This window comes from Pogona vitticeps, chromosome 3, assembly GCF_051106095.1.
Source record: "Pogona vitticeps strain Pit_001003342236 chromosome 3, PviZW2.1, whole genome shotgun sequence".
NCBI classification, from domain to species: Eukaryota; Metazoa; Chordata; class Lepidosauria; order Squamata; family Agamidae; genus Pogona; species Pogona vitticeps.
The window spans coordinates 200,793,644-200,818,230 of NC_135785.1; the positions used below are offsets into that span (position 1 = coordinate 200,793,644).

General features: G+C 40.0%; 1 protein-coding gene across 5 annotated transcripts in view; it reads right to left on the reverse strand.

The window, feature by feature from the left end:
* The window catches only part of IGSF5 (immunoglobulin superfamily member 5), a 38,015-nt gene that overhangs the window by 11,263 nt on the left and 2,165 nt on the right, over window positions 1-24,587 (reverse strand). For 2 of the 5 annotated variants that reach the window (XM_072994150.2, XM_020789289.3), the window contains 6 exons: window positions 22,624-22,703; window positions 19,308-19,625; window positions 14,167-14,475; window positions 9,702-9,830; window positions 8,426-8,453; window positions 2,390-2,499 (listed from right to left, as the gene is read on the reverse strand). In XM_072994150.2, the coding sequence (XP_072850251.2) occupies window positions 2,390-2,499; window positions 8,426-8,453; window positions 9,702-9,830; window positions 14,167-14,475; window positions 19,308-19,625; window positions 22,624-22,681 (952 nt within the window). In that variant the 5' untranslated portion in view covers window positions 22,682-22,703. The remainder of the gene's footprint in view (window positions 1-2,389; window positions 2,500-8,425; window positions 8,454-9,701; window positions 9,831-14,166; window positions 14,476-19,307; window positions 19,626-22,623; window positions 22,704-24,587) is intronic. The other 3 variants (XM_020789291.3, XM_020789294.3, XM_020789293.3) reach the window with 3 other exon arrangements.

Sequence of the window (24,587 nt, forward strand, 5' to 3'; positions counted from 1 at the left end):
GCGCTGAAGGGACAGAACGGCATCTCCTGCAGAAGGTGGAAATGAGATGTAGAGCTGAGTATCATCAGCGTACTGATGACACCGAGCTCCACACCCCCTGATGACCCCACCCAGCGGCCTCATATAGATGTTAAACAACATTGGGGATCGAACCCTGTGGAACCCCACAATTGAGAGTCCACGGGGCCGAGACGCTCTCCCCAAGCTGCACTCTCTGGGGACGGTCCTCCAAGAAGGAGCAGAGCCAGGCCAATGCAAGGCCCCCAATTCCCAACTTGGAGAGCCTCCCCAGGAGGATACTGTGGTCAATGGTATCAAAGGCCGCTGAGATGTCGAGGAGGACCAGCAGGGACACGTTGCCCCTGTTGGCCTCCCTCAGTAGGTCATCACACAGGGCGATCAATGCCGTTTCTGTGCCGTGGCACGGCCTGAAGCCCGACTGAAATGGATCCAGGGCTTCTGTTTCGTCCAGGTGCGCCTGAAGCTGGTTGGCCACCACCCTCTCCACCACCTTACTTAGGAAAGAAACATTTGCGACGGGCCTGTAGTTGCCAATTTCATCCGCCGCCAAATTTGGTTTCTTCCTAATGGGTCTAATGAGTGTCTCCTTGAGAGCAGATGGAAATCTGCCCTCAAGGAAAGACCCATTAATTATTACAGTGGCCCATTGTTGTTGTAGGCCTGGCTGCTTTGATTAGCCAGGCCGGACAGGGGTCAAGGGAGGAGGTGGTGGCACGACAGCGATCCAGCGCCCTGGCGACAGTGTCAGGCGTGACAGGCTGAAAGGAGTCAAAAATTGCCGGGCAAGACGGAGCGCTGGACATCTCAGCTCGACTCACTGTGCTCAAAAAAGGAGACAGGTCCCGGCGGATGGCCTCCACTTTAGATTTTGAAAATGCTGCAAATTGGTCCGGTGTAAAACTAGGGGGAGGCCCATCACTCAGGCCAATTTCGGATAGGTCGCGCACTATACGGAATAATTCCGCCTGCTGGTTGGATGCTTCGCTTATCCGGTTAGCGAAGTATGCTCGACTGGCAGCCTTTACCTTAGCCAGGTAAAGGTTAGTGGCGACCTTAACAGCTATCCAATTGTAATCCTTCGGGTCCTTTCTCCATTTGTGCTCTAGCCATCTCCTAATCCGCTTCAATGCCCGGAGGTCCTGGTTAAACCATGGCGCCGGGCGAGCTCTGCGTTGGAGAGGGCGTTTAGGTGCGATCATGTCTATAGCCCTGACCGCAGCGGCGAACCAGCTGTCGGTCAGAGCCTCGACAGGAGCGCCAACCTGGTCTGCCATAGCACCTCTCATGGCATTCTGGAATCCAATTGGATCCAGTAGCCTTCGAGGGTGGACCATAACAATAGGTCCCTGCTCCCTGCGAGGGGGGAGGGCCATGTTGAGGTTACATTTTATTAGGTGATGATCCGACCATGACAGAGGTCAGTCACCATCGGACCACTCTCGCTCCAACTGGAGGAAAAAACCAGGTTGAGTGTGTGGCCGCCCACGTGGGTGGGGCCGATGACATGTTGGGACATGTTCAAGAAGGCCATGGTCTCCAAGAACTCAAGAGCTGGTCCGGAAATCTCTGCCCCCGCATGGACGTTGAAGTCCCCCAAAGCCAACAGCCTCTGGGAACCCAACAGTGCCGCAGAGCAAAGTCCACCAGCTCTGGTAGGGAAATGGCTGGGTCGCGGGGAGCATGGTAGCCCAGCAAGATCCCAATACCGTCCCTAGCCCCAATCGACACGTGGAGGGCCTCCAGACCCGGTTTTACCACCGAGGAGTGCCTAGTAACCTCCAAGACGGATTTATAAACAATGGCGACTCCCCCCCCGTCCTTCCAGTCTACCCTGGTGTTGGACAGCATAACCGGGCGGACAGATGAGTGCTAGGGGGGGACCCCCCCTCTCCGCCGATCCATGTTTTGGTTATGCATGCCAGGTCTGCATCCTCCTCCAGGATAAGGTCGTGAATCACCTGGGCCTTATTGGATACAGACCTGGCATTCAACAACACCAGGCGTAGAGTGGAAGGATGACTGAACTGGCTGCCTCCATACTGAGGGTTAGTCCCAGTCTCAGAACAGTGTCTTTCAAACATGTGTTTGTGTAGCCACTGCTCCCCTAAAATCCGTTCCTGGATTTCGATCTTTTGTTACTCGTTTTTACCTGGAAAAATAGGCCTTGTTCTCTTCACTCATACCACCTGTTTTCTGTTTTTACCTGCCAGCAATAGACCTCATCATGCTTGTTTCATTCTGACCTTTCAAATCAGTCTGTGACCACTATCAAATGTTTTACAATTTTGAAGAAAATCGAGAGAGAGAGAGAGAGAGAGGGAGGGAGAGAGAGGGAGAGAGAGAGAGTTTCCACAGAAATTATACACACCTGACATTTTCTCAGCAGACATATCTTCTTCTGGACTGTAGCCATTATTCTCATATCCCCTGCCTCCTGTTGTCTCCAAATTTCTATTGGTTTCCCTCTCTGAAACATTTCTAAAAAAATTAAAACATTGCTTATATTTGCTCCTATGTCATTTGAGATCCATCTGTGTGATCAGAGATCTCTTTGCATTTTTCAGCCTTTAAACAGACAGATAATTTAGATATGTTGTTAAGTCCACCAACACCCCTGTCTACTGGGTACTACCAATTATCTATGGTTGTTTTCTGTTTTATACAGTAATACCACAAGAAATAATCTCCTGTGACTCCCACTCCGAAGTACTGACTGTGATAAAAGGCAAACTGAATATTGTTTCCTTTGCCAAATCTACCACCAAAAGGTGAGTAGGCAGCAAACTGAAACCAGATTCCTTCTTTTAGTGAAAAACCCTAGCATTTCATCATTGGAAGAGATTAAAGAGGAGTCAGGATTTCTACACTGTAAATAAATGTTACTACACTCCCTTCTTTCAGGTGCCATTGTTGCGATGATGGCTAGACTATACAATGATGGCTCGACTTACGAACACCCCTACTTATGACCATTTCGAGTTACAACCAGCTCCGGCCACAAAATTTCACTTTGACTTGAGGCTGGAGCTTTGACTTCCAAACAGAAGCAGCGGTGGTGTCCGAGCACCAGGAGGCTGAGCCTGGCCAGAGTACTCCTTCTGGCCACTCGCCTCCCAGCGGCAGTGGCAGCAGTGGTGTCCAAGCACCAGGAGGCTGAGTTTGGCCAAGGTGCTCCTCGCCACCCTTCGCCATTTGAATTTCCCACCATCAGCCCCATTGGAGCATTCATTCATTCAAAGGAAATAGAACCTCAGCTAAACATTAAAGTCCCCGAAATCTGAGTGCTATGACTTGTTGATTTGTAGACTGCTGCAACTTGAATAAATTGAAACTTTGCTCTTTGTTTCAGAATTTAAAATTAACATCTACTTCTCTTTAATGTACTGTAATATATAGATATATTTTACAAAGTTATAAGCTCTTCTGAGGACATTTGTTGATCTTCCTTCACTATGGAATGAATGACTAATGTCTGAAGAAATAAGTCAGTTTAGATGAAAGAACATAATTAATTTATACTCCCAATACTAAATTTTGAGAATTTTTAAGGTACTGATGCATTTTAAAAACCTGAACATTTTGTCATATAATATCAAATCTGAAATGCCAAGACTTTACTAAATACAGAACATGAAACCAAGCCTGATCCCTTTCTCTAGATCTCATCATTAAGGTTTTCATTGCATGGATAAGAATAAATTGAATATGACAATCAGATAATCAACTGGAATGATTACCTGATAATCTGTGCTAAATTCACTTTCTTTTCTTTGTTGGTAATACAGTAGATGGTTTTCCATTAGAGATAGGGACAAACTGCCAAAATGGTGTTTTGTCTTGGTTCATGCTTCGTCAAGGTTGACAAACCATGAACCATGAATTTCCACTGGGTTTTTCCGATGAACCATGAATCAGTTTGTTGCTTCATCAGGCCTTTTTGGTTTTTTAGGCAGCCCATGACGATCTTTTAAAAAAGCAGAGACCCTCTTCCCACTGTCCCCGTCACCTCCCAATGCTGTCTGCCTCTGATTCCGCTGCTGCCACCTGCACTGCCACCACTGCAGCCTCTGCCAGTGGCCTCCACTGCCACCACCATTTTTGCAAATATGGTGGCTGCAGCTTCCCTTAAGGCAGGCTCTGCTGCCCTAAGGGAAACTGGGTTGCCCTTTGCAAAGATGGAAGCAGTAGCTTCCCTTAGGGCAGCAGAGACTATCCTGTCTGCCTATGGCCTGCCGATCAGCTGTTTGGAGGGCCCATAAGCAGAGAGGGAAGGCTAGGCTGCCCAAATAGAAGTTGGCATTCCGGCAGCCTAGTCTTCCCTCTCTGCTAGAGAGATGGAAGAGAATTCCAGAGAATCCGACGAATATGAAGGGATGAATATTTGCCTGGTTTCTATTCATCCCCATAGGCAGAGAGGAAAGACTAGGCTGCCGGAATGCCAACTTCTGTTTGGGCAGCCTAGTCTTCCCTCTCTGCCTATGGGGATGAATAGAAACCAGGCAAATATTCATCCCTTCATATTCGTCGGATTCTCTGGAATTTACAAATACAAAGGGACAAATATGTGACAAAATTTCTCATGGATATTGTGGTTTGTTTTTTATTATTATTATTATTATTATTATTATTATTATTATTATTATTATTATTATTATTATTATTATTATTATTATTATTATTATTATTATTATTATTATTATTATTATTATTATTATTATTATTATTAATCCCCATGTCTATTTTCCATCCATCCTCCTCAAAGCTGAATGGAAGCATAAACTTTTGCAAACCTTCTACAGTGATGTCACTTTAAACATTTCAGTATTGATTAACAGGGTTTTAATTAACACTGATGAAGGTCTCTTACATTTTTCAAAGCTCTACAGCCACATGTGTGGTAACAAAGACAGCTTGCATATTCTGAGTAATTAAAAGTCATTTGGCTAAATAGGGGGCAAAACTAAAACTGAGCATTTTCTTTCAGAAGCTTGCTTTTGAATGATTCTTAGAAAAGCAGAGAACACCATGTCATCTGCCTCCCAGTTATAACAATTAATTTGCATCCTCCTGTCTCAGTTTCAAGTCTGTTTCTGTACCACTGAAATTCAATATACCAAGGTATACTGGCTTGTCAACTGTGATAATTTCCACAGTGGGGGGGGGGAGGGGAGGAGCTATTCTGGTGTATAGTGACCCCCTGTAGAATATATTGCAAGTACTAGAAAGAAAGGCCTGCTCCAAACCAGATACTTGTGCTGGGAAAAAAACATTTTTGGAATAACAACTCCCAAGCTGCTTAGGTATTTTAGAAACTGTAATAGCAGATGCTGCTTTTCCAAGGTCTAATAAAGTCTCAGACTCAAACTCTATTCCCTTTCCTCTTCTCCTTCTGCCTGACCATGAGGAAAAATACATCATGATTTCCTTCATGATGTACAGTGGTGCCTCGCTTAACGAGCGCACCGTATAACGCCGAAATCACATAGCGATTAGGGTTTTGCGATCGCAAATGCGATTGCATACCGATGGCCCCTATGGGCGAAACTCGCATAGCGAAGATCAGTAAGTGTTTCACTTACCGATCTTCGTTTTGCGACGCCTGACGATCAGCTGTTTGGCGGCTCCAAAATGGCCGCCGGAAGCCCCGAAATGGCCGCACGCAGCGTTTTTGCACCCTCCCCTCACTTACCGAGGGCGCGAAAATGGCTGCTGGCTATGGGAAAACTTCGCTGAACTGTGAGTTTTGGAGCCTATTGGAACACATTAAACTAAGTTTAATGCGTTCCAATGGCTTCCCCCATTCCGTACAGCAATGTTTTCACATAGTGAGGGTTAATCCGGAACGGATTAACCTCGCTATGCGAGGCACCACTGTATTTTTCTTCATGATGTATCCTCACCTTTCCTTCACTTTAAAATAGATTCTAGTCAATTGCTAAACAAGCTGACTTCTAATGAGAGGTTTTATGAATCTGACATCCTTAACAAACTACAGGTTATTTTAACCATGACTCCTAGCACTGCTATGTAATGACAAGTCATGAAATACGTAGCTTACACAAAGCTGAATCTTATTTATTTATTTATTTATTTATTTATTTATTTATTTATTTATTTATTTATTTATTTAGCATTTTGCTCAGCGATGTTCATACTGAAACATAAAATACTAAATCGTAGTATACTGCTATGTATGTGTGTGTGTGTGTGTGTGTGTGTGTGTGTGTGTGTGTGTGTGTGTGTGTGTGTGTGTGTGTGTGTGTGTGTGTGTGTGTGTGTGTGTGTGTGTGTGTGTGTGTGTGTGTGTGTGTGTGTGTGTCCACTGAGCCAAAAATATGTGGGAAACTCCAGCAATAGACATTGAGAAGCAGGCTGCAGGAAGGTTAAACTGTTTCTGTTCCCGCAGCCTGCTCGTCAATATCCCACCAGTTAGCTGTTCAGCAGGACATTGTTTTAAGGACTAATCAACAAATATTCACCCATTCATTGTTAACATTTGGTGCTTCGTCAGTTCATCCCTTCATCAATTTTGACAAATGACAAATTGCAATGAAGCACCATTTATCCCGATTCGTCTCCATCTCAGGAAGCATAAAAAGATTCCTTTGACTGCAGAATTCAGAGTGAATCTTGTCTCTTCCTAGTCACAAGCCTGCCTTTGCAATGTGATAGGTTCTGTAGCATATTTTGTTATTAATCAACTCCCTCTCTTCTCCTGTCTCGTTTTTCTGTTTCAAGTTGACTTTGATTTGGAGGAATGTTGGCTCCCCCTATGATTCTTACTGCACTCTTATAGGGCATGCTGAGCCATTCTGGCCCCCCTTTTGGCCTGTGAATAATGGAGAATGCTGCTGTGCCATATAGTACAGAAGTGCTACCTCTAGATATTCGTGCAACCATGCCAGCACCTGTTTCTGCCTTGAGGCAGGACAGATGATAATTTCTAAGATCCTGGAAGAAAAAAATGGGTCAGCTACACTGGCTTTCAGCTCCTGTCTATGGTAAGATGGCCACAGGTTACTGCATGATCCATCATAGCATATGACCAGGCATCCAAAGGGTTTTGTGTCCACAGGAAACCTAAACCAGCTGTTGCTTCAATTAATCTCTAATGGGAATTTAACATTTAGATTAAATTGGCCCAAATGCCCATTATCTTGAGCAAAGATCAGAGGCTTGCTAAAATCACAGAAGAGATTCAAAGGCTAAATCTCAAGCATAAAAATGTACCAAATCTTACAAAGCTATTCTTAAATAAAAGAGCTTCACTGTCTACCCTATTATTTTCATGTTACTGAATACTACACTTTGACAGAGAATTCAGCACTTTCAAAGCACTCATCAATCCTAATATTAACACGTTACATAATTATTCAAAAATCACCTTTTAAGGTGTGAGCTGTTCTTTAATGTTGTATATACTCTTATATGGTGGCTCTAACCACCAAACTGTTTTAATTAATTAGAAATGTCCATGTTATCATAACCACAGAAATGGCTGAGTCTATTATTGGGTCTTTTTTCTCCTTTTTAGCAACTTTTAAATTACAGTATAACTACCACTATCTATAGATGCTTTATCTCTCCTCCTTTCAATGCTGCCATCTTCTGGAAGTTTCAAGTCTTTATTTCTGCCTGGTGGGTAATGTAGAGTAGCAAGAAAACTATAGTTGTTTTGAGGGGTTTTTTTTAATTAAAATTTTAAAAAAATGTCTGTATTAATAATGAGTAACATATTGAAAACAAACTAAAACCCAGTAATTTCAATTTCCCAATACTTATAAAATACAATTAATTAAACATTTATCAAAGTTATTATATGGAGAATCCTTATATCTTAGTAATGTTATCTTCCACTGTCTGTATGAAAATAAAATAAACTTAATGTAACATGCTATTCCATATTGTATTATGAATTTTTGGTGAATTTGTCATATTTTCCCTTCAAAATTGAGCATATGCAATTAAGGGACACCAAACAATGTCAAAATCATTGTGGCTTGAATTGTCTTTTGCATTTTATACTACTTGAATACTTCTTGTTTTTACTTTATAAGTATCATGGTGAGGATTAGCTTTTGGTGGGACATGCCTGATTCTGGAATATGTTTCCTCAGGAAAGCATCAGGCAGCATCCTAATATCCTATGAAGAGTGGATTTATGAGTAACACCTTGTAGTAACAATGTTCTCTCTCTTTAAGATACAAGTTTCCATTCCAACTTCCTCTTTTGTGATTGTGTGGTTTCCTGAGAGATCCAGTTAAAACTGGTGGGAACAAGTTGATCTGGATTGCACAGTAAGCCCACAGAGTTATGTTGTTCTTGGCAGTTTGCTTTGATTATTTCTATGGTGGGTTTTAACAATTTTCTCTAGTTTAATCCAATAAGTCACAATCAGCTTACCTTTGTACCTCCTTTTGATAGCTGGATTCTGGAGAAAAGAAAGAACAGAATTTAGAATATAAGAAACCTAACAACAAACAAGAACATTCTTAGTTCTCATAATTCTGATCTTTCATTGATATTTATTTATTTAATTTAATATTGAAAGTCACTCCAGTACTCAAAGGCTATTCTAATAAAATTTCTGACAGTCATTCTTACAAAAAGAGCTACTCTTGCTTGTCTGAACCTACTTCCCCCCTTGAAATTAGACAGAAAAGTCCCATATGTGAAAGGCTTCCATGTGACAGATTGTTTTTAAAACATTACTCTGCATGTTTTGTGTGAAACTGAAATGCGCTGTTTCTCCCATGCATTGTTTTGTAACCAGGACTCCAATTTTGTTCTCTTTGTACATGGATAGCAGGATGAACAGTGGTTTCAGTTATATTCAGTTCTACTGCCTCCCTAAGGCACATGACATACAAATTATTCACTTCAAGTCAACACCACATAATTTCTGAGAAATTATGATGGACTTCACCTAAGAAATCTATCAGGCCCCTCCTCCTTTCCCAGGTGCATGGCAATTTTAGCAGAAATAGGATTACAATATATAGGAATACGTGAGTTGCTGGGACCTCAATGTGTGTTAGTGCAGGGGAATTTCTGCTGGAAGTAAATGGCCTGGCCAAAATGTGGTACAGTATGTCATGGCCAGTACAGCATATGTAAGTGCTGTGATTTGTTGTTGTTTCTTGATTATTAATTCAGTTCTTATGCAGTTTTAAAAGAGGTGGCTATGTGCAAAAATGGAACACATACACACAAGCACTGCACATTGAAAAGAAAGCAGGTTCATTTCAGCATGATCTTTGTTTGAGGATCTGGATTCTAATCCAGGAATGTTTGCACTCAGACAAATCTGTTAGTTTCTTTAAGGTGCCACAATGCCTCTGTTTCTGTTTTTATTTTTGTTTTGTTTTTTTCATGTTTTCTTATATATGTGTTACTGCTATAAATGGGATGAATAATAAAGCAATTTCTGAGAAATTATGATGATGATGTATACATTACTGTGTCTTTTGAAGAGGTAGTGTATACTGCTTAATAACTCCTAACAGCAATGTTTTGTCCTGTTATTGTCATAATGGTCAGATTTTATTTTGGAAGAAATTTAATGGCCAATCATAATGAACAATTTAAATCGAAATCTGCCAGTAATTTCAGCCTAATCTTCCACCATACATAATTGTAAAGTTCAAGATGCATGGACAGCCACTGAAAGCCAACATACCTTTCCTTCTTTTGCAGCAGCATACAATAAGCAGAATAATAAGGATCAGAAGGAGCAAACCAACAACTGGCAACACAACAGCTAAAATTATTGTTCGGATTCGCCCATCTTCATTATTATCAGACTCTACTTGATAAAAATTAATAAACGTTAAGCTGTGCAGTAAATTAACATTTTGTGAATAATATGCATGTCTTCCTATGAATTTAATTTTAAAGACTGGTTAATTTTTCCCAGAGGATGCTGCTGGAAGGACAAGATCATTTAGCAAATTAATTTCTCTATGTTGATTCCTAACCTTATTGCATCCCAAGTCTCTTGATCTGGATGTAATGGGAAACCACAGTGCACATGAGAAAGGAGGAAGGCTAGAAGGAGGGAGCCCTTGAGTGCCACATTAACAGTTCTTACAGTACAAACCCACTTGGCCCAAATGAGCAAGTACCACATGAAGTGACCCTAGACCAGATAAAACTGTCTTGAATCCAAATCCTTGCCATCTTCAGGATGTTGGAAATTATTTAGGACAACCTCCTTTCTCCTTACCTGGAGGCTGTCTCCCTGAGCTAGAGGAGGTTTAAATCAGGCACAACTCAGCACTTCCTGCATGTTGACCTCTCTCTGCTCCACTTCGTTCTTCTGGCCAGAAACCTTAGGTGGGGAGTAAGTCTGTCAAGACATAATGCTTTGGGCAAATCCTGGAGATCAACCAGCTGAAGGATATTTCTGTCAGCAGAAAGGGCTTTTGCCTAATCCCAATCCCCTACAGCAATCGGAGATGCTGTGTTAGTCACAGAAACAGGTTTAATTAGTTTTGTGGCTGTGGCAGTGCAGGGCTGTGCTTGTCTAGTGAGAGGGAAGTCCTACTGAATTCAAAGGGGCTTATTCCCAATTGCAGCATGAGATTGCTGAATTTGAACCTACACCCATTAAATTGTACTAAGTGCATCATCATCACCAACAACAACATCATCACCATCAATAAAAAACACCAGTCGCAGTCAATCAAAATTACAAAAACATTGACTGGTGTTATTTAGCAGATGCAAGTTTTAACCAAAAACCTAAGTATCTGTTAAATATTGACACTATATGTATGCTGTTCCTAATACTGCTATTTGGTGTAACTCTGATAGCGGTGTGATTTCAGAGATCTGCAACTGCTTATAGTACTGTGTGAAATTTCTTAATATTGTTCCCAAAGCCCCAATGACTATGGGGACCACAGAAGTGTGTTTCACCCACAACTGAAGTGTGTTTTATCCACAAATGATGATGATGTGCCGTCAAGTCAGTTCTGACTTATGGTGACTCTTTTCAGGGTTTTCTTGGAAGAGAGTACTCAGAAGTGGTTTATTGCACATACCATTCCAAATTCAAATCTAATTTAATTCAGATTTACTTCAGAGAGTTCTATTCAATAACAACAGGCTGAATCTGTCTTAAAAGCAGTCATGTAGCTGCAGAACATTTCAGAGAAGAACAGAAGGGTCATTGCTTTAATAGTCTCCCAGCACATTGCTTTAATAGTCTCCCAACACATATGTTATTGCTGTTGACATGCCAAATCCTCAGATTTTCCTCCAGTGTTCCTCCTTCCCTTATGAACTATTTTCCTTTTAATTTAATTCACATTGCCATTTTTAAAATGTTACACAGTAGTATTATGCCTCAAACATGTCACTGTTATTCCTGAATGCCCAGACTAGTATTCCATTTGCATTGAAGAATTGAAACTTCTGCCATTTTGGTTCACAGGCTGTGTTTTAAGCTTGTCAGAAGTGCTATGGAGCAATTTTCACTCTTTTGTTTTTGCTTATTTTGTTTTTTGTTTTTCTGCAAGCAAAACCTGCTGTATTGCCAAGTGCTTTCCTTTCAGGGCCTTGTAGATGGAATCAAAGGGATAAAACCCACAACAAAATCCAAAGGTCTATTCTTGGATATATTCAAGATGGTGGATATCCTGGCTTCCCTTTCCGTAAAGTGAAGGATTTTTTTTCTGTTAAAGAAAGAATTTGTTATGAAGCAAAGGAATCCGCTGATGAATGGGCAGGGGTGGGGGAATGGCCCTTCTGTAATTCTATCCCTCCCCCTAGCAGCATCCCCACCATACTGAAGGGTCCCACAGCCTTCTAGAGTGGATTTGAGAGGGGTGTAATGACCCACAAAGGGAAACATGAAACAGCAAAATGTGCCACCACTCTTCTTCCCAAGAGCAGAAGGAAAGGCAACATCCAAAGCATAATAAACGTTCATCCTTTGGATCTGATGAACATTTATTAACATTATTTTCATAGAAATAAGCTTTACAGAGGAATAGCCATATGATTGTGATAACACAGGAAACACCCTGCCTCCTACTCTGTGCCCTTAATTATCGAAACAGAAACCAAAATCATGGGTTTTCATAATATCAGAAATATTAACCCACTTGCAGCATCATGTATGCTTAGTTTATAGTTACATTGCACTGTATTTTTTATTTTATGTTATTAGATTTCTACCCCTCCCACAATTGTCCCTCCCATCTAGACCAAAGGTCTACTCTGGGCAGCAATGTCTCCATTTCAGGTTAATAATTAAAAGGACTTTACACAGTTCCACCTTTAACAACTCAGGTGTACAGTATCTGCAGCTACAGAACCAGCCTGTATAGGCAAAATTAGAACTGCTCATTGGTAACCTGTAAGTGTACAGTAATCATGCTGTAGCGGTGGTAATTAGTCAAGAGGGTGAATTAATACTCCTCACAATTGTCCAGATAGAGCAGTTTTGCACTGAAAGATTCCAGTCTGATGACTCCGCATCAAAAAGGGGCAAAAATCTGGGTACTGTATCTCAGACAAAACTGTGATATACTGTAGATACCTGGTTGAATAGCTGGTTGGTATAATAGAAAACTATTAGAATTGTCAGTGCAAAGAAACATAAGATAACAAAAGAGGAAAAGCAAGACATCTCTTCCAGAAGATTCAAGAAATGAAAGGGAAATTTAGGCCTAGATTAGGAATGCTGAACGATCAACAGAGAAGCACACTATCTGACATGGAGAAAATATACAGAAATTAAAAACAGTATACCAAAGACCTATGTAGAAGATTTAAATGGGTGACAGATTCCTTTGAAGAGGATTCATATGATGAAGAACCTCCCAATTCCAGAAAGTGAAGTGAAAACTCCTCTGAAAGCACTGAGAAGAAATAAATAACTGGGGTAGATAGGATACCGATAGAACGATTACTAGCCACAGAGACTGGATCTGTCAAAATCCTAATAAGAATATACCAACAAATATGAAACATGAAACAATGGCTCATAGACTGGAAATGTGCATGATACATTCCAGCCCCCATGAAAGGAGAAACCAAGGAGTGCATTAACTATTGGACCATTGCTTTAATTTCCATTGCTCATGGCCACTATGACAGTACAAAGTTAGGCCGGGGTCAGGGTGGTCCTATGCAGTTTCCAACAGCCCTAGTTTGGGAATGGTTTGGATTCAGCACAGTCCCAGCTGGCCAAGTGTTAGTTCAGCCAGTCCTCCACCATCTGAATTACTTAAGATTACACCCATAGTCATCTGTAAGATGGACCTATTGAAATCATTGGTATTTAACTTATTCACATGGAACATAAATCCCATTCATTTTACTGGATCTAAGACTAGTGGATCTGGGTAACACAACATCTAGATGCAAGCTACAATACCCAGTATATAGTTTTGCATGCAATTAAGATCTTATTATTAAAAAAAACAACGTTATTCTCTGTTAGTGCTCAAGCATGAAAATTTGGATATGGCTTTTTTTTTTTGCCTTCTTTAGCTAAGCATAAGTGTATTGTGTAGAATAATTTCATGAATCACAGAAAGAGCCCTAGGTGGGTATAATAGAAAACCTTTTTGAAGTAGGGTAAATATGGATTTCAAAAGTTGAGGCTGATTTTCAAGGTCCAATTAATCTACTGTGGACATTTCCACTGCCTAAGAGTTTCCTCTCTCTCCCCCTGGCATTCCCTGTGTGTCTTAAAAATATTTGCTCCAAAGGCAGACCCTTTAGAACAGTGGGGCAAGGGATGGGGGTCAGGAGAGGAAGAATTCTAGAAAACTGTCTTTCCTCCCATGTTGCACAAACCAAAGTATTCTGAGATGAGTTCTGTGCAGGGGTTGTCCTATTTATGAAACAAAAATTCTGGATCCACCAAATAGACTGCTGTGACACTTTATTTGCCATCTTGGTTTTTGTCCATTACTACTATATATCACTAAATGAGTCATGAGTTCATCTTCTTATCGAGGACATGAAAGAGTCAAGTTTCATGATATATGTGGATATCCATCAAGACAAAAGCTTGCACTGCTAATCTCACAGCCATCCAAAGGTATGTTCTGTACCTTTTGTGCCTGCATAAAACATATTGAAGATTTTGAAACTGATACAAGGTCACGGATAAGATATTCACTTACTTGGAGGAGGTTCATAGACAGTGACTGTCGCACTTGCATTCTGAGGTTTAGAAAGTGCATCTATGGCAGCTAAGCAAGTCACAGTGACATTAGCCAGTGGTGTCAGGGTTAGGGTGCTTTCTTCATCATATAATCCATTTAATCCTTGACTCTGGTCAGTAATGTACATTGAATTATTTATTAGGATATTACTTCCTGTCCAGGAAATCTGTGGAGCAGGAGCCCATCCAAGAGCTTCACAAGTTACTTCAATTGTTTGGTTCTTTCTTACTGTGAAGTTGCTATTTTTGATATTCAAAGATCCATTAACTGTTTAGGAAACAAAGATGGTTTTCTTTCTTCAAAATGTCTTAATTTGCATTATACAAACAAACACATTTAATTCCTTTTATTGAGCAATGGTCTGCTTTTGGTTTATACAATAGCACCAAAAATGCTAATCCTTCCCCTTGAGATTAATTTCAATGTTGAAGAAGTAATATTTGAGCGTATTAATGGTTTTGGAAGAGAAAGAATAAAACTGCGCTTTTGGGCTTCTACATTATGATATATAAGGGGCTTTTAAGTTTACATTTTTATACAATGAAGTCCCATTTAATTCATCAAGAATTTTGGGTATAACACTGTTACATGCCTCCTTGACAAATTTATGAAGTCAGAAGAGAAAGTTAGCATTTCTAGATGTATTTTTCAAACTGAAATTATTGACAGTGCTGTCACAAAGACACCTGCTCTCCGGGTAAAGTATATTACAACACAGTATTCACCAATCACAGGAACTTTATGGAAAAAGTTACTAAAAAGCACAATTTCCCTTTTTAAAAAAAAAATGGCTGGAGCTAGCTAAAATACAGTGGAGGTGGCCTTCCATTGACCTCTGTCTGCAGACAGAAGCCTCCACCACCAGTGAGGGACATAACTATGCCCTCTCAGGCAAAAAAAAAATTGCCATTTGCAAAAAAAGATCCCAAGTGGGACATTCTGTGGACAGGACAAACAGAATAAACCTCATCTTGTCACTTTTTCTATCTGGCAGTTAAAATCTTCAAACACTAATTGGCTAACACCATACAGAATCTGATTGGTTACAATGTTCTATTCTGTAGATGACAGATCTTAATCATTTTTATACACACATACCTATACTGCATATACATGCTGGGTTGCACAATGATGTCTAAAGCTGTTCTGTTTTCAGAAAAGGGTCCAAGATTGTCACCTCTTCCAGTCTGGAACAGGGATGGGAACAGCCCCTTCATTTCTGTCAGATGGAGGGGGAGGTCAAAACCCTTCTCCATTGGCTGGCTGGGTGGTGGTGGAATATGATCATCTCCCAACTTCTGCCCTAGCTGGCGGAAATCAGCAGGACTTTCTGTGAAATGTGAATTCTGCCTCATAGGTCTTCCAATACCACCCAGACCTATCACTTAGGATTGATCTGGCTGGTATTAGAGTAATAGAGGTCCTGGTCACATGAGGAAAATATATATATATTTATGGGACGATACATTGAAATGTTGGTATGCCAATGTCAACCGGGGGTGTGTGTGATCACCAGTACTGCCGTGCAAATATCCCAGGTCCACTGTGCACAATGTATTTCTGCAGGAGCAACCCGTGCAACAGAGGACATTTTCCTAAGCAGAAATCCTTTCCTGATCAACGTTCCCTCTAATTTTAAGCCCCCACTGGGTTTGTGAGTACACGCCCCCCCCGCAAAGGGTTACATTGTGATCAGAATGAAGGGGGCTGTAAACTACCACTGTGGGTGCATGGGGAAAGAGGAAAGCTATACAGAGGGGGCAGAGTCACATGCACTCATGCAGTCACGCACCTTAGAGAGAATCCTATTCCTTATTTATCAATGTATCAACAAATATTATTTTTAGTGTATATATAAATCAAAGGACTAAATTTCCCTTTGAAACAAGAGACAAAATAAACTGGTGTAGCCAGCCATAATGATTCAAATAGGAGGAAATAAATCGGCACCGCTGTAAGTTCTTGGGACGTTTGTCCCGAAATATAAACCACGTGACCACAATTCATTACAACAGAGGTATGGAAAGTATCAGAAAAACTAGAAAATTTCCCTCGTGTGACCAGGGCCAGAGATAAGATGGCCAATACGCGAAACATAGTTCTGCTACATGGGCTGAGCCTGACTGGTGTTAGACTGTTGCAGGAGAACAAGTCTTACAGTAATGTAAAGACTAATTATCAAACTAGGCAACATGTTTAGAATATATTTAGGGGCAATTTTCCACCATGGGGTGAAAGATGTCTGCTTCTCACAGTGCATTTGCTCACTTCTCTCTCTCTCTCTCTCTCTCTCTCTCTCTCTCTCTATCTATCTATCTATCTATCTATCTATCTATCTATCTATCTATCTTTCTGTCTGTCTATCTGTCCATCCATACATCCATCTACTTTTTATACTGCCCAACTTGTGTTGAAGCATTATTCTGAGCAGTAACAAAAGAAAACACAAGTAACAAGCAATTTGGTGACAATCCAATATAAGTCCATAATTATTTCCTCACAAGAAGAGTATTTCTGAAGGTTTCTTTTTAAAGTTCTGCCTTAGCCAGTTCTATGTCTTACAATGTGAATTATTGGCAGATAAATAGAGGCTTGCTTTGCAAGTCTGACTGCCAAGATACGTACCTCTAATAAAACTGCATTGTGGAAGCAAATCCAAATGAATTGCAATGAATACACATTTCCCCACCACTTTGGTTGTGTGTTAGTGCTTAGTGCTGAATAAGAGCCAACCTGACCAGGGTTTCTATCCACAATGATTCCTAAATCCCCACTTTACTTCTTTTGAAGAAATTAAGAAGTTTTAACTGGATGCTTCAAGAGAGAGAGAGAGAGAGATGATCTATTCTGGATTAAAACAACAACTGGCTAGTGCTATCACTGAAAGCTTTCAATATGAGTTCTTTTCAGTGGAGACTCACCCCACAACAACTCTTTCACAACAACTTTTTCAGAATCATGAAGAAAGACTTTAAAGCCATTACAGAATAGATTGTTGTGTTGAAAACTGCTTTTATTTTATTGTTGGTGAATTAACATTGAAATATTCTTACCAAAGAAGCTCTTTCTGTTTGAACTCCACCAACATAGAAAAGGAAACAAGTGAACACTCACCTATAGCAGATTGGTGTTTTTGTTCTTGTCTCTTTTTTTTAATGAAAAGTCAGGGGGGTTGTCATTTTTTGCCACTCTTGGTACCAATTTAATCCTTGTGTTGTCCGAGAGTGGGGAAAAGGCCAATATCATTAGTGCACAATTGGACACATGCAGAGGAACAAATGCTCTATCTGGATGAGCCCAAAGCCAATGAGAAGAAATTTAAGCCAGAATGGAATTGAAGATAACATCTGGTTCAGCATTTTTAGGCTGGAGCTATCTATTGACATTTCTACTGAAGTACGTTTACTTTTGTGATTGCCACCAGTGTCCAGTGGGAGATTTTTTTCCCCACTTGGCTTTGAACATTCCCATTTGTCACATGAAACTGATTTATTTTGCTTGTAGCTGACAGACTCATCACAAATAGGTCTGAAAATATCTGAATCTGAGGCTGTTTGTTTTCACTGTGTCATCTTTTAGGTTTTTTGTTTTATTTATCTGTTTAGGTTTTTTTTGTTTCTCTGTTTCCCCAGATGGTCATACTCTCTTATTCATGAAACTCTCATGTGGCAATTTCTCAGTTTTCGAACAGACATTTTATTTCTGCAACCCACCCTCATTCTAAAATATTAAAATGCTTCTCCAAAGCCTTTGGAATTGTCAATAAGAACTTCAAGCTCAGATGTACTATTATTCTAGGCTTCAGTAAAGGAGGGATCAAACTCTTTGGCTCAATAGCCCCATGCACCACTCAAAAGTGGAATACATTCCCCATCTCTGCTATAAATTAAGGAAGGTTAAACATCTGGAAATGTCATTATGTGTATCTAGCTAGAAAGATGGACAGAGAGATGTTACTGATCTACTGGTTTTGTAACCTTCTGGCCCCAGTCTTTGCATTTCCCTCTCTACATCCGTTGATGGGGACTGGGAACAACTCAGTTTACACTTAAAGAAAGAAAGAAAGAAAGAAAGAAAGAAAGAAAGAAAGAAAGAAAGAAAGAAAGAAAGAAAGAAAGAAAGAAAGAAAGAAAGAAAGAAAGAAAGAAAGAGGGGTGGGGGGGACAGACAGAGTCACCTCTATATGGGGAAGAGAGAGAGAAAAAAAGAAATGCCTCATAAGGGTTCCTAGACAGGCCTTTACCTGCTCTGATGAGTAGCAAGTTTTTTTCAACCTTAGAGTAATATTCTGAGGATTGCTGATGCCACTTTTCTCCTTTTTTCCTCAAAGGACTAGGTGTCTTTCATTTTGTTCCCTGGACATGAAAGGAGCAGCTATGGATCATGATGTCTTCCGCTTAATTAGCCAGAAGGACAACTTCTCTCACCTTTCATCTCTTGAGTGCATTTCTTTAACAAGCACAAACATTCTTATTTTTTTAAGAAAACTGTGGACGTGATTCTTTTACAAGGAGGAAAGTGTGCTCAGGTAATCATTCTGAGTTTAAAAGGGCTGCACCGTAAGTCAACATTGCTCCCATCCTGCTGCTTTGCTTACTCTGAAACAAATATATGGGTGTGTGTTATATTATGTATTTTATATGGGCCACCTGAGGGTGATTTCATGTCTTTAGAAAAGTGATCTCTAGCCCACAAAAGCTTATGTCAAAATAAATGGTTGGTTTTGAAGCTATCACAGGACTTTTTCAAGGTATGAGGAAAGAAAGTATAAAAAAATGTACAGTCACCAAAATCCTTTTATGTTTTATTCCACTGTAAAGCAATTGAGGTAAATCTCAGTGCTGAATTGCCACAAATTAAGAAGTCAGTATGTAACAGTGTGCCTGGCGTGCTGTCAAGTCGGACATGACTTAACAATTAAACAATATGTAACAGCAGATGCCTTTCCCAACTTCTTAACATGTGCGAATTCACCACAGAGATTTATGCAAATTGTATGAAACCAATGGGCATAACTAGTAAGATTGGAGCCAGTTAATATCAATTAGTTTTGTAATGCACACACAAAAAACTGAATGATCAGGAAAATGTATACACACCTTGGACAGTAAGAAATGCATACATATCATCTTCTTCATTCTGTATGCTACATTTTATTTGTCCAGAATCATTCAGTTGGACATCTGAGATTGTCAGCTCCGAAGTAAACCTGCCGTCTGTTGAATAACCTTTCTGGCTATATCTTGGAGATATATATGTTTTTCCATCACTCAGTAGAGTCAACCTAGGATTTCCATTGAAAAGCCATATCAAAACATCCCATCCTTCTGACACTGTGCAGTTAAACTGGGCTGCTGAACCAGCTAGAACAGTTAAATTTCTGGGACCTTCTATGATGGAAGAGGTAAAGCCAGGATCTGAAAAAACAAGAAATGAAACAAAACCAACACCAGTGTTAATAAAGATGTTTCTACTTTAGCTTGCCTACATATTGTGATAACAGCTATAAAATCAACATACCTAGGTCTGAATCAGCCTTTGTCAAAAGTGTGACTGATACCAGCAGCACAGTGAAACTTCCATATAATTAACCAGCATAACAAATCGATGTAGCTTGGTGATCTCATTGCTAAGACAAATTGAGGCCAGACTGTTTGCCAAGCTTACGAACATCCTTCCCTGTCAATACTATGGACAAAACAATTGTTTTGTATCATGAATTTGTCCCACACAAGAAAACAGAAAAAGCTGGGTGGCACATAACTGATTTTTTCATATTAACTTAGATATTATTTTAAAGTTTTTCTAACCTCCTTCTCTTTTCTTTGTAGAAAAATGGGCAAGCATCCTCAATGGTTGTTGCCAATAAGTATGTAAGACTAAAGAATTGTTTTGCATTACTTCTAAACTAAGCCAATGTTCAATTTAATGAAAGAGTTGTGTGGTGTAAATAGACTAAGATCTGATGATACAAAAATGACATTAGGTCAGCATGGGGTGCTGACTTCCAAGGGTCAAATTGACTGCTAAGTTCAAGAACAATTATGTAAAAGGAAGCCTCTGTGCTGCAGGGTCAGAAGACCAGCAGTCATAAGATCGAATCCACGCGACGGAGTGAGCTCCTGTCGTTTTGTCCCAGCTCCTCGCCAACCTAGCAGTTTGAAAGCATGCAAATGCAAGTAGATAAATAGGTACCACCTCAGTGGGAAGGTAAAACGGTGTTCCCTAGTCACACTAGCCACGTGACAACAGAAACTGTCTCCGAACAAGCGCTGGCTCTATGGCTTGAAAACAGGATGAGCACCACCCCCTAGAGTCAGACACAACTGGACTAAAATGTCAAGGGGAACCTTTACCTTTAAGAGTATATTTGTGAGTACATTTGTACTCAGAAGCATATTGTTCTCAAAGTGTTGTTATGCACTTTGTGTAAACTTCTTGAACCACTATTTTGCACTTGATTCCAGTTTGGTGAACTTGGGTTCCACCAAGAAAGAATTTGGGTTGAAGCTCAAAGCCTGCCCATCCTGATATAATAAATCTGGACCTTCTGGTTCAGTGGCTGAGCCCACTAAAATGCCTATTGGAATGTAGGTTCTTTCACACTATTTCCAGTGATAGATGTGGCTCCTTAGGAAGGACTGTCTCTGACTGAATATAGTACTTTGGAAATTTGAAAAATTTTGGACTATAGTTCTCAGGATCTCTCAGGAAGCATTCTCCAAGTTGTGCCCTGTGTCGCAGTTTGACAGCTGTGCCAAGTCATATGTACCATTGTAAGCCCTTGGAATACTCTTTGATGTTTTTCAGATTAATCCTGTACACAGTGATCTGCAAGAGTTAACTTTTTAAATATTTGTTCATAGTTAAGCTGACGGATAGGCAATGACCTTAATAATATGTTCTCACATTTGCCAAACTGGACTTAAAAAGAAATGCAAAAATAATTATGTGGCTGATCTTTCCACAGCCAAGAACTGCATTACAGCTTAAATACCATACTCAAGCTTTGTTTGTACAGCATATGTGGATAACATAGCAGAATAATCCCTGTGTATGGGAACTGATTCCAATGCATCTGTACTTTCTTTTTCAAATTTTCTTCCTGTAGTCTGTTGCAGCTAAAACAACATATTATGGCAAATTGAAAACTAGCAAGTTTTATTGAGAATGTTTGGCTATGCCTAGAAATCAATTATTTAAATCTGTTGCTCTTTTTTGCCTTTTTACTCTGATAGATGGCGAGAGGTATCTGTAGGATTTTAAGTTTCATTCTGCCAAAATAATGTGGTGACAATTTGCAGCTTGCCACCTTGATCTGCTACTCTCTCTTCAGCAGCCCATTGTCGTGGGGTAGCCCTGATTCATCTGATCACCAGCCTCAAAACAATCAGAGAACCATAATAAAGAGAGATTGTTTCTACTTGTGGACTGCAAGGTGTTGTGATGTGAAAGGCCCCTTCTGAATCAAATCGTGATATTCCTCTTTCGGATATAACTATGATTGATCCATTGATCAATGGACAGCAGTTACCATGGAATATCTTTGACAATATATAATAACTGATCTCTTCTATTTCGATATTACAAATCTCTCTTTCAACAGGCACTTTCATGCAGAATTAAAGCAAACTCCATGTATTTTTGTCCATGTACTTAATGACAGAAATGTTAACTGTATAAATATTAAGTGAAAAATCAGATAGCTTCCCACCAGTGCACAGCAAACATACATTCCTGTGGCCAAAATCCTGTTACTTAGCTCCACTGACACTGTAAACGCATAGTTTCCCCTCTTTCCTCGAACAGAAGACTAGGCTGGCCCCATCATTATTGTTCTTCTGCAAGCAGACAAAGACCTTTCTCTTCAGGCAGGCCTTCCCTTAATGATTGATTGTCTGAGAGGCATTTTTAAATGGAATGTTGTGCCTTGTTGCTTTAATTCTGTTTTTGTTTTGTATCTGATTTTGGTGTCAATTTTGTTTACCTTTTTTGCATAGTGTTTATCTGATTTTTCTAGTATCTGTATAATTAGTTTTTAGCTTTTAAATATTGCCTTTCAATTATGCAAACCACCTTGAGTCCTTTTTAAGGAGAAAGTCAGGGTAAAATAAACAAATGAAAAAATAAATTTAAAAATAGTCACCCATGCATTATATTTTGATGTTTTGGGGGAGGTGACTAGGAGAAAGGAAGTGTATAAACATTTTAAGTAAACCAATAAATAAACATGCAGAGGGAATAGCTAAGCTATTATTCAAAGATGATGTACAGAATTGTGCCAGAAGGTCTGGTTATCATCCTCATACTTCATCCTTCTACAAAGTTATTGCACTACAAACAGCCTGACAAATAGCAAACCAATGAGTTATACATAGGCCCTGCTATGCTTGGCCAATCAGAAAAGAGTCATACCTGTTAGAAACATGAAAAGACATAGAGTCAGCCCAATCCATTCCTGACGTCTTTCCATTTAGCATGCTAGTTTCTTGAATCTGGAGGAGAAGAAAAGATTCACATATATGCTATGTGCATTTTAAATAATTTGAAGTTATAATTTTAAAGAAAGTAATCTACCTGCAAGCAACACAAACAACAACAAAGGAATATCTTTTACTGGCAAAGAATTATTGAAAGTGAAGTATTCAAAGACAATGTGCTTGCATTTTAGAAAAGATCATGTCTTTTGAAATGATGAGACACTGAACTAGAAGTTGCATGACAGGCTTATTGTTAGTCTACAGCATGAATACAAAATAACCCTCAATAGAATTTTCATTCTGCATCAAACCACAAGGTACCCACTACTGCTGCATGTATTTTTTTTTAGGAAAGTGAGCTGTCACATTGTTCAACCCCACAAGCCAGCCTGTGTTTTTCCAGTTTTGTGAGAACTCTAACCTATCTGTTAAAAGGCATTATAGGTGTAGAAGCAGAAATCCTTATGGCACCTGAAAAGTAACATTTTTATTTGGCATAAGCTTGAGTAGAGCTGGTTGGATAGCTCAGTAGGTATTGGAGTGTGGGACCAGAGGTTGGGAGTTCGATTCCACACTATCCCTCCTCGGAGTAGAGCCAGCCTGTGTGACCTTGGGCAAGCTGCAGAGTTTCAAGATGCCCCCAGAAGAAGTTATGGTAAACCACTTCCGAGTATTCTCTGTCCGAAAAACCCTGAAAATAATCACCATAAGTCAGAATTGACTTGATGGCATGTGATTATTATTAAGCTTGAATAGGACCAACAAGATGATGGCCATACTGGTATTTCTTAAAGGTTTCATTAAGAGTTTCCAGCAAGGTTTATAGTTGTTAAGAATTGCTGAAAGTGGGAAGTACAACTAAGCATAAATAGACAGATTGTTATATGATGAGCCGGAAGTTATTGAATTCTTGGTAGAATTTTACTAGTATCTCTTTTTGGAATCATGGAAAAGAGGCACCGGTGAAGATCTTCCAAGAATATCAAACTTCTACTCAGCTATCATCCCTGCCTCAGATTAGTTCGTGTAAGGTCAACTTTCTCAACACCACTGCTTAGTTACAGGAGGCCTTATCTCAATTACACTGTTATTATAGCTAAAGATGGGGGTATTTGTATATGAATATGAATATCCTTGCACAGCTGGAGTTAACACATCGGGTGGCGGTGATGGCCCCTCTCTTCCTTCCAATCACTCCAGAGTGCCGCTCGGCTAGCCAATCAGCAGCCTTGCAGGGAGATTCGTCCTGCCTCTCTCTGCCAGGAGTGGCTAGCCAACTGGAAGAGAATGTCACTCAGGAGCTACAGTGGACCCTCTACTTAAGGAATTAATCCGTATTGGAATGGTGGCTGCAAGTCGAAAACTCTGTAAGTCGAATCTCCATTCACCTACAATGCACTGAAAACCGATTAATCCTATAACCAGTGATTTTTATTCTATTTTTATTCCATTTTGGTTTTTTTCTGGTCTGTAAGTCGATTCTCTGGCTGCAAGTCGAATCTAAATTTTGCAGCCAGAGAAGTCTGTAAGTTGAGCCGTCTGTAAGTCGAGCCGTCTGTAAGTCGAGGGTCCACTGTATTGGATGAGTGCAGCCACCACAGCCAGTGGTCACGTGAGCAGATAGTACAGCCCCAGGGGCCGAACCCTCGTTAATTCCATCTGCACGGGGATATTTGTTTTCATATACAAATACCCCCATCTCTAATTATAACCAACAGTAATAAATATCTATATGATCGTAGCTTTTGCATGGAACATACTACAAAAAACATTGTTTACAGGATAGCTGCACAACTGGATCCACTTGAACAGAGTCTGTCAATTCAAGGGTTTAAGAAAGTCAATTCCCACCTGAAGACATGAATAACAGATCAATAGAACCACAAAGAAACAATCTTC